The sequence below is a fragment of the Haemaphysalis longicornis genome, unplaced genomic scaffold (assembly GCF_048455015.1).
Source record: "Haemaphysalis longicornis isolate Haplotype H1 unplaced genomic scaffold, Haemaphysalis longicornis Haplotype H1 scaffold_5, whole genome shotgun sequence".
Classification (NCBI taxonomy): Eukaryota; Metazoa; Arthropoda; class Arachnida; order Ixodida; family Ixodidae; genus Haemaphysalis; species Haemaphysalis longicornis.
In genome coordinates this window covers 148726151-148743417 of record NW_027526385.1, presented here as the reverse complement: position 1 = coordinate 148743417, position 17267 = coordinate 148726151, and the positions used below count along the sequence as shown (strand labels likewise).

At 48.4% G+C, this 17267-nt stretch overlaps 1 protein-coding gene across 10 annotated transcripts in view; it reads right to left on the bottom strand.

The window, feature by feature from the left end:
• Window positions 1-17267, bottom strand: part of LOC144138729 (TNF receptor-associated factor 4-like) — a 107460-nt gene that overhangs the window by 16282 nt on the left and 73911 nt on the right. For 7 of the 10 annotated variants that reach the window (XM_077671141.1, XM_077671143.1, XM_077671144.1 and 4 more), the window contains one exon: window positions 13739-13960. The exons of 1 other annotated variant lie outside the window; for it this stretch is intronic. In XM_077671141.1, coding sequence (XP_077527267.1) covers window positions 13754-13960 — 207 coding nt within the window. In that variant the 3' untranslated portion in view covers window positions 13739-13753. Of the gene's footprint in view, window positions 1-3185; window positions 3246-13738; window positions 13961-17267 lie in introns of those variants that run through there. 2 more of the 10 variants (XM_077671148.1, XM_077671146.1) reach the window with 1 other exon arrangement.

Genomic DNA, 17267 nt, shown 5'->3' with positions numbered 1-17267 from the left:
GATGGGTTAAAACCCTCATATACTGACAGAGCTGCCTGCTCTCAACACTTTGAAACGGCTTTTATGGCAGGCCCCTTGTGCAAGTAGTTGGATTGATTGAATGATTGTAAGGTTTAACGCGCCAATGCAGCGCAGGCGATGAGGTGTGCTGTAGTGGAGGACTCCGGATCAATTTTGACCACCTGGGGATCTCGTACACACAGGCGTTTTTGCTCTTCACCTCCATCAGAACAGCAGCCGCCACGGCTGGGAAACGAACCCACGACATTGTGCTCAGCAGCTCAATGCCTTTAGCAGTGATGCTACCGGCTTAGGCCACTTTGAAGCAGCTTTTGGAGCAGGCAAAAATGTGTATCGGAGGAGCAAAACCAGCTTTCGGAGCAATGTTTATAGAAGAAATTTTAAGACACGTATTGCATTCTTGATAGATAATCGCTAAAAGCACGCCCTTCAACGATAGTAAAAAATAAAAAAAAAACCAGAACATGGATATTTTGTCCCCATTTTTCTGCACTGAGCTTTGTGCAGCGGCCTGCACAACAAAAATTAAAAAAAAAGAAACAAGTTCTCATTTTTACACAATAGCAGATTTATATTAACAAACTAAAAATTGCTCGTCACAAGAAACATGCTACGTAAAATCGAGCACTATTGGAAGGCTATTGTGGGAGCACTGACCAATAACATCAGTAGAGCCACGGCTTTGACTGCATAATTGAACATCACACTCCTCCCTGTGTTGCACATGCATTACTATAAGCAGCATCAGCGCTGCCACCGTAAGGGTCTAAAACGACCAGTCACCGATAGCAGCATTATTGTTTACACAGGCAGTGGCCAGCTATTTCTGGCAACCAACATGCGCTGAACCTTGCCCCTTTACGACATGTTTGCCGCAAGCAACCAAAACGCCTCTGATAATGACAAGATAGCCCATTAGCCCCCCCCCTTCCCCAACCCTGAGGCCACATGAGCACATTTCACCTTTAATTTCCAGGTATGTGAATTCTATGCCTTTATGAACTCTACGTAACATCTAAGATGGGCATCGTCATATGCCTGCCGTACTCATTAAGCTCTGAAACAAAGTCAGGTGTCGTGAAATTGCCGAACTCACTCGCCGGCGCGTGCCCGAACTATGTCACCGTTTCCTGCCATTGCATACTATTTTCTCCCCTCTGCAATTTGTAAATTCCCATCCGTTTACAGTAAAATCTCGATGATACGAATCTCGCGGCATCGCGAAAAATACTCATATCATCCGAAATTCGTGTGAACAACACAGGCCAAAAAATTAAGCACTAAAACAAGTTTCCGATTATTTCTTTTCTTACTTCCGCGTGACGAAATCCGTGATGTTTTTCTGCTTTTTTTTAACCTCCATATCGCTGAGCAGCCTTTTCTGGACTTTTACCTCCTCACTTGCGGTGCCCAAGCTCACTCACTAATTTTTGCACGCGATTCGTGCGCGTCGGCATTATGAGCGCAATATTTTCACGCCCGTGTTGGCGATTCGGCGTCCGCGGTCAGAAAAAACTAGATAAAGAGCGACAAAGAGGGCCAATACATCGCCATAGCTTGCTCGCTCAGCAGTCAGGCGCCTCGCCAACTCGTTCTTATCATCCGCCGGGCACCGCAGGTCCGTCCGTAAGAGCCGAAATTTTTTCCATTTCAAGCAGTGCAATTTCGCCGGTACTTACCAGAAATTTGTATCATCCTAAAATTCGTATCACCCAGAATCGTATCATCCAGATTCCACTCTAACTACAACTCCTGCGTCCTCATCTCTAGACTACTTTTCTTCCAGCACAACCCCGCAGGCACCCTGTCGACACGTACGCTGTCGGGGCGCGTTGGCGAGTGAGTACGGCAATTTCACGTCGCCTGACATAGTTGCAGAGCTTCACTAGTACGGCACGCATATCACGACGCATATCGCGGCCCGAAGACCACGAGGCGGTCGGTTGCGACGGCGGCAGCCGGCCTCGCGAGCCCAATAAGTGCGAAGCCCACTGCACCGAATTAACAGTCTCGAGATTTTACAACGCCTACGAGGCGCCAGCCGCAAAACGTATCATCGCCATTATCGCAACAAGGGTCAGTTTGCCTTGGCTTGGCTCAGATTGCGTCCTGAAAACAGGTGCACCGCGATGTCGCTTTAAATAGAGAACCTCAAGTAGTTAGTTTCATTTCTGAAAGTCGGCGTACACCTTTGGGCACAGGTCGGGCACAAAATCGCCAAATTTAGAGGAAATGTAGCAGGATGTAGCAGCCAGAGCACTTTGGCGCAATTGGCGCTGCGGTAGCATCAGTGCTTTAGCCACTGAGCCATCGCGGCGGGTGCAAGTAGTTGGACCTGGCCCACATGGCCTACACGGCCGGTGCACTGCTCCAGCCACCTTAGGTTCAGAGCGCTGCTCCTTATCCTACGATTTGGCTCCCAAGCTCTATTCATGACATGCTGAGGCTTATCTCTGACGAGGTTCTTTTTTGGGATTTCTCACACGTACCAAGATCAAGATGTTATAAGAAATGATTACAGTTTAACTTTTAGATGTAAAGCATCTCTTGCACTTGGCTGTGTGGTCCGTCCGCACTCTCCCCCTCTCCCCACCAGCTGTGCGAAAGCGCTCTCGCTTTTCTTCTCCCTCTCTCCACACCAACTGTGCAATAGCATGCGCGCTGCTCCCCCTCTCCCCGTCTCTACGCCAGCTGTGCGATAGCACGCGAGCTACTCATCACCGCAACTGCGCGATAAGCGCGCATGCACGTCCCCTCTCTGATCTCTTCCTCTCCACTCCATCTGCTTTCTATAATGACACCACTTTTACGCGAGAGAACCCTGAGTTGATGCGAAGCATCTCGGAGGTTCCGAAACGTTCACGAGATTGGGTATCCAAATAACGGAAAATGACAGAACTCCGAGATGCTTCGCATCAACTCGGGGTTCCCTCGCGGGAAGGTGGTGTCATTTTTTCGGCAGTATCTACCCCACACGCAAGCAATACCTACATTGCTACCTGAGCTTACAAATTTTATGTCAGTACTCCTTTAGTACAAGAAAAAATGTAAGAAACTATTAGGACTTCACACTTATTCTCAGGTCACATAAATGCCACAAGATCAAGCATTGAGGGCTGCTACCAGTACAAGAAGTATAGTTTAAATATTTTAGTTTTACTTACCAGTGTATCCTTTATGTCATTCAGTCTGCCTTCAAACTTCTTACTTTCTTTTGCTAAATTCTTGGAAAGGAGAACATTACACAAATTAAAACACCAATGAAAGGCATCAGCAAAAAATATTGAGAGAGGGGCAAACAGATGAAACAAGTATGTAAACACCAGCCAGAATGAAAGTGATATTTTTGACTGAGCAGCTATATGCTGGCTCATAAATATGCATAGTTGCAGGCTATGGAACATAGCAGCATTTATTATGTATAGCACGTTTAACAGACATCTAGCCTAACTGGGCACATATGGTACATGGTAAAGAGAAATGGGAACACTTCCTCCACGTAAGCGATATGGAAAATGTGATACAGCACTATTTTGTGCCGACAAAACTTCGGACTCACGAGCACCTGCCACAAATCAATTACTCATCCCCAACTCTTCCTCCTAAGCACATCAGATCTTTCCTACTACTACTGCTCACATGTAGGCTAGCGCACAATCCACTGCAAGCAATCAAACCTCAAGCGCCATTGCTAGCAACCCCAGTAGAACAGTTGGCACCCCAGGAAGCTCATTACGTAGCAAAATGACACCTACATCACTTGTGCAGAGAGGTGAATTAATATACCCTACAGAACAAGTGTGCCACGCATGACTGCAATGAACAACTACTACTACTACTATGTAAATTTATTGGCGCAAGGGCGTCTGAGGCCAAAGAGCGCCAAGACAATGTTTGTTTTGTCACATTTATTAAAATGCCATGGCGATGATTGTGATGTACTTGATAAAAATAGTGTATATATGGGTGTAAAGGGCCCTTACACTAAGAAGCGAAGATGAATAAGATGAGAGGTAACAGTGACGATGTTTATGTGTGTGCTGGGAGCGCCATAACATAGCAGGGATGGCGGTGACGTCCCTGGCATGTTATGAAAACGCTCAGAACCGCCCTCACTATTTGCATTGGGTGGCTCCGAAGTCACGCATGGTATAAGATGAGTGCTAAAAATCCAATGTCAGCGAGATAGGCTAAAAGGCGTTTACTTCTAATCGGGGGTTGATCAGATAAAAACAAGGATGGGTGTAAGGGTATCGTGTAGGTGTATAGTTCTGGGAAGTGTCGTTTCCTTGCGTCATGGCATGCCAAGCATTCAATCAATACATGGAGGACTGTAAGTCTTTGTCCGCATTTCTCACAAGATGGTGGTGGGTATGAGTGTGTAGAGTGTGTGTGACCTATTCTTAATCTGCATATTGATATTTCTGTGAACCTGTTCTGTTTCTCTGTGTTGTATTTCCCTATGTGTGGTTTTATAATGTGCAGTTTGTTTCCGATTTGTGTGTCCCACTGTACCTGTCAGCGCCTCCGAAGCATACTCCGAACTAGTGGTTTCATGTCTAGGTAGGGCACATGTGGGATATCTACAACACTGCGGAGAGCCGCCACAGCAGCATTCTGGTCAGCAATTTCATTGCCTGAAATTCCACTGTGCCCAGGTACCCAGCACACTACTACAGTCAATTTTAGAGCGTAAGCAGAGATTATGGCTTTGATAAGACGGTTTAAAATAATGTTTCTAGTTGGTTTTCCTGAATGGAAAGCTAATACTACACTCAGGGAGTCTGTAAAAATAATGGAACTGTGTATTCTGGTTTCTGTAATGTGTTCCACAGTGGTTAAAATGCCGTGTGCCTCAGCTGTAAAAATACTGGTATTTTTGTTCATTGTCTTCGTGATAGCAAAGTTTGGGCCATGTGCAGCGCATGACACAGAATGGGCGGGCTTGGAGGCATCTGTGTAAAACGTTGTGTAGGGGTATCTGTGTCGTAGATGTAGGAAGTGCTGCAAGATGAGTTCTCTTGGTGCAGTTCTTTTGTTAATGGCTCTGAAAGATAAATCACAAGAAATGGGGGACATTTCCCAGGGAGCAACAAGGTCTGTGATCGAAGTTTTGTAAGTCTCGCTAAAAGAAACCCCAAGCTCTTGAGCATGCACTCTCACTCTCAACGAAAAAGGCATAGATATAGAGGGCCGACTGAGAAACGAGTGCATAGCAGAGGTGTCATTGACAATAAACGAAGAAGGGTGATTTTTTATGGATGTTGCCTTCATGGCATACAATAGATCTGTGTATAAGCGCTGGTCTTCCAGGCACCACTGGTCACATTCCACATATAGGCTTTGTGCAGGACTCGTTCGGAAGGCTCCTGACGAAAGGCAAAGCCCAAGGTGCAGAACAGGGTCAAGCATTTTTAAAGCGGTTTTCGAAGCTGACCCGTATACTATGCTCCCATAGTCCAGCCGCGACTTCACTAAACTGTTGTAAAGACGCAGCAGGCACATCTTATCTGCGTCGTAGGAGTGGTGGGATAGGACTTTTAGGATATTCATTGCCTTTATACATTTTATTTTGAGTAGCTTTATATGTGGAATAAATGACAGCTTTTCATCTAGCACAATCCCTAAAAACTTGTGTTCCTTCTTCACAGGCACGGCCACTCCACTGAGGTGGACGGTGGGCTCAGGGTGAATACCACGCCTCTTGGAAAATAAGACACATGTGCGCTTTTGAGGATTTAGCTTAAAGCCATTTTCGTCGGCCCATTTTACAAGCCTGTTTGTGGGAAGTTGTAACTGCCGTTCACAGATAGACAGGTTACAGGACTGGAAACTGATATGAACATCAACCACGTAAATGGAGTAAAAAATGGTACGGGGCAGAGCTTTTCCAAGTGTGTTCATCTTAGCTATAAAACGTGTGCAACTAAGTACTCCACCCTGAGGAACGCCATTTTCTTGCATATACAGCGCGGATACTGCAGCCCCGACCCTCACTCTGAATGTTCGTTCAGACAAATAGCTTTCAAGGGCATTCAGCATATTCCCACAAATTCCAAAAGATTTCAGGTCTCGCAGGATGCCGTAGCGCCAGGCAGTGTCATACGCTTTTTCTAGATCAAAAAATATGGACATACAAAACTGTTTGTTAACAAAGGCATTTTTCACATAGGATTCAAAAGCGACAAGTTGGTCTGTTGTTGATCTGCCCGACCGAAAACCTACCTGGAAGCTGTCCAGAATACCATTGTATTCCAGGAAGTATATTAACCTTCTGTTGATCATTTTTTCGAACAGCTTGCACAAGCAGCTGGTCAGGGCAATTGGACGATAACTTGAAACACAGGATGCATCCTTTCCCTCTTTCAGCAGTGACACAACAATAGCCTGTTTCCATGCCTTAGGAAAGTGCCCAGCACGCCATATTCTGTTAAATAAAAACAGGAGAGTATTGATTGTGTCTGTATGAAGGTGTTTGATCATGCCGTACGCAATGTTATCTGCACCTGGTGCCGAAGGCTTGCAACCAGCCAACGCAGTCATGAGCTCGTGAAGGGAGAATGGAGAGTTATAGGAGTCGTTTGATTGCTTGTGGTCACGTATGGACTTCCGCTCAGCTGACTTTTTGTAGTGTATAAATGTGCTTGTGTAATGTGAAGAGCTTGAGACGTGTTCGAAGTATTGTGCCAACGCGTTTGCCTGGTCCTCCAGGGTGCCACCAGTGGTGTCAACAAGGGGTAAGCAATATGTGCTTTGTCCATTTAGTTTTCTTATCCTGTTCCAAACCTTTCTTGTATCGGTGAAAGAATTTATCGAAGTTAAGAAGGACCTCCAGGTATTGTTTTTGGCCTGACGGCGAATGCGCCTTCCCATGGCTTTGGTGCGCTTGAACGCTACAAGGTTGTCCGCAGTGGGGTACCTGCGAAGAATGCCCCACGCCTTGTTCTGTGCCTGGCGTGCTTGTCGACACTCTTCATTCCACCAGGGCCGCCTTAGGTTACTTGTGTTACCAGAAGTCTGGGGAATGAAGTTCTCTGCAGCGTCAAGGATATGTGCCGAGAGAAGGCTACAAGCTTCATCAATACCCAAGTGTTCTATGGAACTGTATGTGAGTTGAGATTTATGCTTAAATTTCTCCCAGTCTGCAGCGGTTTCTTTAAACCTTTTAGTTGAGGTGGGAGTGTAAGGGTCTCTGTCTAGGCATCTCAGGAATACTGGGAAATGGTCACTTCCAAGCGGGTTTTTCTCCACCTGCCACTCAACGAGTGGAAAAAGAACAGCAGAACCGATTGCCAAGTCTATCTGTGAGTACGTGTTGTGTGTAATGTTGTAATATGTGGGCTGTTTTTTGTTTAACAAACACGCACCAGATGATACTAGGAAATGTTCAATCAAGCGGCCGCGAGTGTCAGTTCGCCCAGAACCCCAGAGTTTGTTGTGTGCATTTAGGCCTCCAACTAAGATAAATGGTTCAGGAAGCTCATTTACCAACAACTCAACTTCTGAGGTAGACAATTGATGATCCGGGGGAATGTATAAGGAACATATATTAATCAGCCGACCAAAAATGATCACGCGGACAGCAACTGCCTCAAGGCTGGTGAGTAGTTTAATAGACTGGGATGGAATGAATTTTCGCGTCACAATGGCAACCCCACCAGATGAATGAGCAAAGGCATCTCTATCTTTCCTGAAGACAGTGTATTGTTTAAGAAAGTTACTTTGCTTGGGATTCAGGTGTGTCTCTTGGAGGCAAACAATACTGGATTGATGTTTATAAAGGAGTTCATATACATCATCCAAGTTTTTTATGAGACCCCTACAGTTCCATTGAACTATGTTTTCAACAGCTATTATGGATTAAAGATAATAAAGATGTAGTTGAGAAGTTGCCTATTTTGGTTCATGTCAGTGAGTCTTTTTTAGGGCCTGTTGTACGATGTGGTTTTTTCCCACGGCCAAAAGTGCCGCGGCGCTCATTTTGCGCCTGCTGGGCAGATTGAGATGCCGAGGTGTCCATGTCCTCGTCTGACAAATCAGGCGGCACCGACATGGTGTCCATCCGACATCCACCTCGCGGATTGGTTCCTGAGGTGGCCGCAGGCTTCTTGGTTGGAACCTGCGGTGCGGGAAGGGAAGGAGTACGTGTGGGGCCACCTGAGTTCATGCTCTCAATGCCCTCGGGTGGAGCTGGACTGGAGCTGGACTGGAAGAGGCTGGACCAGTCCCAACAGCGCCCGTCACCACATTCTCCACGGGCTCCGCAGACATAGTGGCGGGGTGCTCGGCTGTGGACGGCAGCCCAGCAGGAGGAGGAACCACCAGGGCCTCTGCTGTAGAGGTAGGAGCTGGTGGTTGCTCGGAGGGGGTTAATGACAGCGACACATCAGCTAAGCTGCATTGTGTCGCAGTACTAACCAAACGTCGCCCCAACCCCCGGCGGGCGGCGTCAGCATAGGATGCAGCCGAAAACATCTTGTGCTTTTGGCGTGCTTCGGGGAAACTGATATTTTCGGTTACTTTGATCTGAATGATCTCTTTTTCTTTCTTGAAAGATGGGCAAGATCGTGAGTATGCAGCGTGTGAACCACTGCAGTTCGGACATTTCATGATTGTGTTTTTGCAGTCATCAGAAGAGTGATCATTCTCGCCACATTTCGCACAGGTGAGCTTGCCACGGAAAGCTAGAGTTCCATGACCGTAGTGTTGACATTTAAAGCATCGCCTCGGGTTTGGAATGTAGGCGCGTACACGACAGCTAAGGAAACCTGCCTTCACTGTCTCTGGCAGGGTAGAGCTAGCAAATGTTAGGATGATGTGTCGGGTCTTGATCTCTGCTCCATCTCTTCTCATAATAATTTTACGGACGCCAGCAACACCTTGGTCATGCAGTCCCTCAAGGTGATCATCATCTGTCTCATGGAGGAGCTCTTTGTCAGAGATAACACCTTGGACAGTGTTTAGCGTGCGGTGTCGCGTAACGGTGACGGTCAAGTTGGCAATTTTTTCTTGCTTCAGGAGGTTCTCGCTTTGGTTTTTTCGCATAACTTCAACAAGGTGGTCTCCAGAGGGCATCTTTTTGGCGTTGTAGTCTTTGCCAACAATGTTTTCAATACATTTGGCAATTAAGAAGACTGACAGGTCGGTGATAGGTTTTTCATCGGTCGAGTGTACAACTAGATACTTGCTGAAAGCTGCCTGAGGTGGTTGGGTGCGGAGTACTTCGGTGCGACCCCTTTTAGGAGGTCGATCAGGGTGTTTTGCGAGAGTTGAGAAAAAAGCCATAGAACATGGAATCAATTCGGTGGCGAGGCCAGTCGCCCGCCACCGAGCCCAACAAGGAAACCTGGCTTTGAAGCACACGTTAACTGTACCTCGCCACTATAACCCTATGGTCAGAATCTAGGGTGATGTCCTCGCACAGGATTAACCCTCGCCGCCTAGAGAAAAAACGGAAAAATGAGGAAGAGAAAGATGACAGGACAGGGTTAGGAAAGAACATAGGAAAGGGAAAGGATGGAGAAGAGGACAGGAAGAGGCGACTGGCTGATTCCCCCCAGGTCGGGTCAGACTGGGGGCAGCGTCTACGGGAAGCGGGGGCCGAAGTGGTGTGTTGCCTCTGCCAGGGGGCCACGAAGGTCCAAAACAACCCTGGCTTTGGCTCAACCACCAGGATGCCCTTTTCCCTGGACACGGCAAAGCCACGCACAGCCGAGGGCGTGGGTGGGTCCAACCCACATGTGCTCGGGTCCGTGGTGTTGCAAGACACCAAGTGCCTACAGCAGTAGGCACCCCTGCGGAGATCGGGACCATGGTGGCGCTACTCACCAAAACACCTTGTGTACACAAGGTGCCCCCTGCGGGGACTGCAATGAACAATTTTCTTTCCTTATACATTATCAGGCAAATCACAACTTACTGGAAGGTGGTAGCTATCCAGAGTGAAATATTTCCCGCAAGCCATTGGGCCAATGCCACCAATTTTCCATTTTCGAGTTTCTCTACTGGCGTGATCGTCTGATTTGTGTATATTAACACAAGGCCGCACTGCCTTATTCTGTGTCATGCGAAGCGTACATTTCCTTCTTTCTTAACCTGCACTGGCAATATATGATAGGGAAAGGGTGTAGGCTTTCAACCACTCTCCTAGACTGTCCATGTTTGATTGACAGTGTTGTCGATCTAACTTGATGTTTCTAAAAACACGAGCATTCCAAATAAATGCATTTGAAGCAAATGCTTTCATTTTGTTGGCTGCTTCTTCATAGGCACTGAAGGAAATATACTCCTACTCCAGTAATTCCGCCGTGCGATGACCGAAAGAACACGATGAAAATATCTTAACATCGATTTTTGGTCCGTAAAAACTGTGTGATGAATTGCAACCACTCTTCTAATATTGTGATCCCAAATGTGCATGGCGGGCACTGCGCCACCAATGCAACACAGCAGGAAAAGCCATGGTATGTGATTCTAGACACCTGGTTCAGTTGCACATGCTGGCCGTGACGTGCTGACCGGAACTGTGTTACAAGCACCAGGAGTCTTTCCTCTTTTATAGCACTGTAACCAGCGGGATGCTTCACCTATAAAAGCTGCAAATGCTACAAAACGACAATAAACTCTGTTCACCCCATTGATTGATTGATTGTGGGGTTTAACGTGCCGACCCAACGCAGGCGATGAGGCGCGCCGTAGTGGAGGGCTCCGGATTAATTTTGACCACTTGGGGATCTTTAACAGGCGCTGGGTATTCACTCCAACTACAACCAGTGATGCTACCGGCTTAGGCCGCTTTGGAGCAGCTTTTGGAGCAGGCAAAAATGCGTTTTGAAAACCAGCTTTCGGAGCAGGTGTTGTTAGAAGCAATTTTAAGACACGTATTGAAGTCTTGATAGATAATCACTAAAAGAACGCCCTTCAAAAATAATAAAATTAAAAGAACCCAGAACATGGAAATTTTGTCCCCATATTCATCAGTCTCCTGAAGAATGTCTGCATTGAACTTTGTGCAGCGGCCTGCATAACAAAAATAAAAAAAAAACGAGCTCTCATTTTTACACATAGCACATTTACTATGAACAAACTAAAAATTGTTCGTCACAACGAACACGCTATGTAAAATTGAGCGCTATGGGAAGGCTCTCGTGGGAGCGCTGACAAATAACATCAGTAGCGCCACGGCTTTGACTGCATACTTGAACATCACGCTCCTCCCCGTGTTGCACATGCATCACTATTTAGCAGCGTCAGCGCTGCCACCGTAAGGGTCTAAAACCACAAGCCACCGATAGCAGCACTATTGTTTACAAAGGCAGCCGGCAGCCATTTCTGGCAAGCAACATGCAGCGCCAAGCTGAATCTTGCCCCTTCACGACACGTTTGCCGCAAGCAACAAAAACGCCTCCGTTAATGACAAGGTAGCCCATTAAAATCCGAATGAAAAATTGCCTGTGACGCTGGTGCACCGCCATTGCAGCAATAATCAACGGTAAATCAGCCATTGCTTTTGTACCCCTGCTACAGGGGCACTTGCAACGGCCGTTAACGCAAACGGCAGCTGAATGCCCTAACAGCAATGGAAACTGAACGGTGGTGGCTGTGCTCACACAGCACTTTCCATGTTCAGTTCCACTTGGATGATTTAATACGTTACTCTTGAAATGCTACCTCGCCAACTCAAAAATTTTCTTCTCTAATTATTTTTTGCGTTGCATGTTACACAGTGTATTTCTTTCAGTCGTCGCAACCATTTTTTGTAACAGTACTGCATAAAATTTAACCGAACAAATCCGATTCATGGCGTTGCAAATGGCTGCGCTTGTTGGAGTTCCAATGTGGTGTGGTGAAGCGTCCTAATTGACACTCCATCGCTTGAACTAACCGAAGCACCGCTGTCCTACCACAAGGTAATTTGCAAATGTGTCAGCGACGGTGTCCACACGAAGCGTTTTTGTGGCAGCGTGCTCGCCTGCAGCGGGGACACGTTGTTGCTGGGCGCAGCCATCTGGCTTATCTGCCAACGGAACCAAAGTTAAGTATCTATAAACGTCGGACGGAACAGAGACCAGTGACCTCCGTTGGCGTGGTGATCGCCGTTGGATTTTCAACAGGACTCGCCCTGCTATGTAACACCGCCTAACTGCGTTTAAGGCCAACTGCCGTTCTCGTAACTTCAGTTAAACTGGCCGTGAGTAACAAGGGTTCAAGTCAGGGCAAATGAACCGCTCCGTCATTTTTTTGCACACTGCTATGACTTAAGGCGGTCATGAAATGAGATCCCCATCGACCTGCAGTGGCACACATACAAAATAAAATAAAAGTAAAATGCACGAATCTTTCAGCTCTGAAAACGCCATCGACAAGGCTTGTCGACGGGCTTCACGCCCAGTTGTGTGCAGAAACTTCAGTTGACGTTCACAAAGCAAAACGGGCAGGCACCTCGTAGGCGACGTGAAGCCCCCCCGAGACTATGTTAATTCCCTGCGAGGCCACATGCGCGTATTTCACCTTCAATTTCCACATATGTGAATTGTATGCCTCTATGAACTCTTTGTGAAATATAAGACGAGCGTCGTCATATGCGTGCCGTACTCGTTGAGCTCGGCAACGTCAGGCGTCGCGAAATTGCCGTACTCGCTCGCTGGCGCGCAGCCCGAACTCCCTCACAGTTTCCTGCCCTTGCGTCCAAATTTCTCCCCCCTGCACTTTGTAAATTCTCATCTGTTTACAGTAAAATCTCGATGATATGAATCTCGCGGGACCGCGAAAAATATTCGTATCATCCGGAATTCGTATGAACAACACAGACCAAAAAATTAAGGCACTAAAACAAGTTTTCGTTTATTTATTTTCTTACTTTCGCGTGAAGAAATCAGTGACGTTTTTGCTTTTTTTTTACCTCCATGTCATTGAGCGGTCCTTTCTGGACTTTCACCACTTCACTAGCGGTGCCCAAGATCACTACAAGAGCGTTTTTGCAGACGATTTGTGCGCGTAGGTGTTGTGCGCGCGATATTTTCACGCCCGCGTCTGCGATTCGGCGCCCGCGGTCAGAAAATTACGTGCGATGCGCGTGGCAGTGGGAGGAGCCTGACGACTTGCGCCAATGGGAAGTCTTGCGCCTCATGGCGGCAGTTACGAAGCGCTCGAGACAGCTGGCTGGCTCCGCCGGAGACGTTTAGGCTTAGCACCCCAACAGACATTTCATGGGCGCCTCCACTAGCGGCGCGGATTATGTTCTATTGCACCATTTCCACTCACCTCATTAGCGCATTTACTGCACAAAAAACTTCTTGTGTGCTTTGAGCGGCATTTTAAAGAGCGGTTAGAAGCGGTCTCTTGAGCGCCCCGCACCACTTCGCGACCGAAACCGCCGCCATGTTTCCGCGGCCGGCCGCGCCCCGCGCAGCGTGCGGGTGGTTTCGCGGAGGCGTTAGCGTGCCTGTGGAGTGCGCGGCGAGTGTTTGCGAGCACACAACAGCCCAGCATTTCCTGGAGAAAGAGCGACAGAGGGCAGAGAGCCCGTACGTAGGGTGGCCACCTTTCACCGAAACAAAAAAACGGCACCTTCGGGGGAGGGCGGCGTAGTGTATATGTTTATTTGTGTTGAAAAAAAGACGCGATGTTTTTGACATGCAGTGCCACTTATTGTAGCGTTTTCTTAGAGAGAAATCAACATAACGTTTGTACTGAAAGTTATTGAGAGCTTGGTTATTGCTCTGTATGTGCTTCACTGCAAAGTAATCGCAACTGCTGACTGCGGCGGCAGCATTTCGTTGTTTTGTTCCTCCCTTAAGGCAAATTCCCACTGGCGATTCGCCTCGTCGCGCGATGAGGCCACGAGGCGGTGTTCACACTTGCGATCAGCGATGATGCGACTACGTTCAGCGCAGCTGCTTCCCGACTTGTACGACCTCCTTGGTGCGTCAGCCATTCGCTGTCAAAGAAAATTATTTTACACAGACAAAACCAGGTAGAAAGCAAACTAAAACACATGCTACTAACCTGGAACAATGCCGAAAGCATTGCGGGTTGTGGGAGGAGCAGAAAATAACAAACTCAAGAAGGCTCTTCTCAACATATTATTGCACGAAGAAATGCACACGCTTGCTTTCACGCCACAACACCCTCATCACGGCCCACAAATTTCACTTCTTTTCACGGGCGCAAAGTTCTGACGCCTCCATACTATACGCGTGTTTACCAGTCGCCGATAGAAGTACGAAGAGGCTGCAAGTCAACCTATTGTCTCGCTATCCACCTGTATACGATGATTACTTGCTTTTATAATCCATACACGTTTCTCAACACATGATGAGTTCCACGCTATTCATTGATTAGTGCACGCGTACGCGGAAGCCACTGACGAAAGAACCGAAGCGCACGGGAAGTTGCTTGCCGGCCTGACCCGGCGGGTACAGCCGGTGATAGTGGGCCAAGCGCTGGCCGGCCGAGCGAGCCCAGCGGCGGTTCGCCCGCCCGCCGCCGTTTCCATAGCCGGATGTAAAGAAACGTTTTGTTTCCGGCTACGTCAGGCTACTCCGCGGCCATGATTGGCTTATCGGTGCTGCGGGGCCGTCGCGCCAGTCGCGCGATGAGAGAATTCAGACCAAGTGCGATCTGCTCCGCCGTCGCAAAGCGACGAAAAGCGACGGCCGGCTCGTCGCCTTGCGACGTCGCTTTTCGTCGCGCGACGAGGCGAATTGCCAGTGGGAATGTGCTTTTAGGTCCCCCTCTATCTAAGGCAGCGCGCTTGTCCGCGTATTTTCGCTGCTCGCGTGTCTTTGCGCAGCTTGTCGACACATGTTTGTCGTCTTACTTGTTGAACTGACGCTTATAAAACGCCAGAACGGACATAATCACGGCACGAGGGCCAAAAAACCTACCAATGACGGCCGGTTTCAATTATGGACCGGCAACCGGCCGGCTGTTTAAAAAACCGGTCAGACCGGTTCAAAATCGGGCAGGTGGCCACCCTACCCGTACGTCGCCATGGCTTGCTCACTCGGCAGTCGAGCGCCTCGCCGACTCGTTCGTATCATCCGCCGGGCACCGCAGGTCGGTTCGTAAGAGCCGAAATTTTTGCCATTTCAAACAATGCAATTTCGCCGGAACTTGCACCTCGCTGACTCGTTCGTATCATCCGCCGGGCACCGCAGGTGCGTTCATAAGAGCCAAAATTTTTCCCATTTCAAACATTGCAATTTTGCCGGGACATATGAGAACTTCGTATCATCCAGAAATATGTGTCACCCAGAATCGTATCATCCAGATCCCACTGTAACTACAATTCCTGCGTCTTCATCTCTTGCCTACTTTTGTTCTAGCACAACTGTTGACTGTTAATTCCGTGCAGTGCGCTTCGCACCTATTGGGCTTGCGAGACCGGCTGCCACCGTCGCGACCGTCCGCCTCGCGGTCTTCGGGCCGCGATATGCGTCGTAATATGCGTGCTGTAGTCGTGAGGCGTCGTGAAATTGCCGTACTCACTCGCCAACACGCCCCGACAGCGTACGCGTCGACCGGGTGCTGTCGGACCCGGTCGACGCGTACACCCGGTCGACGCGTGCGCTGTCGGGACCCGGTCGACGCGTACGCTGTCGGGTCGCGTTGGCGAGTGAGTACGGCAATTTCACGACGCCTCACGACTACGGCAGGCATATTACGACGCATATCGCGGAACGAAGACCGCGAGGCGGACGGTCGCGACGGCGGCAGCCGGTCTCGCAAGCCCAACAGGTACGAAGCGCACTGCACGGAATTAACAGTCAACATCTCGGTAGGAGGTGAGATTTTACAATGCCTACGAGGCGCCAGCCGCAATACATCGCCGTTATTGCAACAAGGGCACTTTGCATTGCTTGGCTCGGATTGCGTCCTCAAAACAGGTGCACCGCGATGTCGCTTTCAATGGGGAACCTCAAGCAGTTAGTTTCGTTTTTGAAAGTCGGCGTACACCCTTGGGCGCAGGTTGGACGCAGAATCGCCAAATATAGAGGAAATGTAGCAGGATGTAGCAGCCAGAGCACTTGGGCGCAGTTTGGCGCAGCGGTAGCATCACTGAGGTCCAGCCAGGCATTATTTCGGCAGATATTGATTCAAACAGAAGAGGCTAGAGTTAACGTTAATTGCAAAGCCGTAAAAGATGCGGTCTGCAAAGTAGCGTCACTGTACACTGGCCCACAGCAGTGGGCCACTGGCCCACAGTACAACTTTGTTCAATTTAAAATAACTAGCCTTTGGTAACTCACTGAGCCCTACTCTAGCCACCAAAGGCCGCGTTTAAGCAGGAAAATAGATAGAAATATTGGAAAACCCAATTTTCGTCCTACAGTGACGTAGTAATATGGGCCAGCAATATGGGCCAGTACAAAATGCATAGTTATCAGTGTGTGAATGCATGTCCGAATTCGAGTGATATGATCAAATTAATTTAGAGGCCCCACTACAATCGCCCAGTCATGTTTCTTGGTGGTGGCTGAGGTTGGTGGCCACCAATTGCACCAACAAGGTTCTGTGATATCGTAAACCGCCAGGGAGCCGATGGGAGTTGCACTGCTTTGCATGCTTTCTGGAATATCTCTATTTTTATAAAGTTTTGCACAAGACTTGCGGATTTCTAATTTTCAACTAACATGGACAGTGCAGATGATGACAGACGCCGAGAAAGAAGTGGCACACTGGCACGCACGGGGGATTGTGGAGGCACGCGCATAAGTTCGGAATGCTGCGCTGGTATCACCGTGCAAGGCTGAGCATCGCTCTCACCACGGCGCCAATAAATGCTGAAGAAAGTCATTCCCGTTCCATATTATTGGTGCAAGAAACCCGGGACCAAGGCACCTCCGGAGGTGAGCCACTCCAAGCAGATTTGTCCTATTGTCTTTGACCGCCTTCTCACCTCTGAGGAAGAACAATGCCGCCATTAGAACGAATCAGCTGGGAAAGCTTGGGGATGGCTTAAAAAGAAGAAACGAATTGGACCCATTTGTGCTGCACCTTTCCCGACACACATGGGATGCGCCTTAGTGGTTGCGTACCTGCCCGTATCATCATGCCGACCTTTGCCCCATGAGTCCGATCCCCATCCCTATCAACATCTGTGACGCCAGACTCGACCATGGACGCCCTATGCGAAAGACAGCAGATCGTCCGGGAGCAACTGACAGATGTTATCGGCTGGGTTGAAGACTTTCTCCTCATCGGCCAACCACCTATATGTCAGTTGACTGATCTGTTAAAGA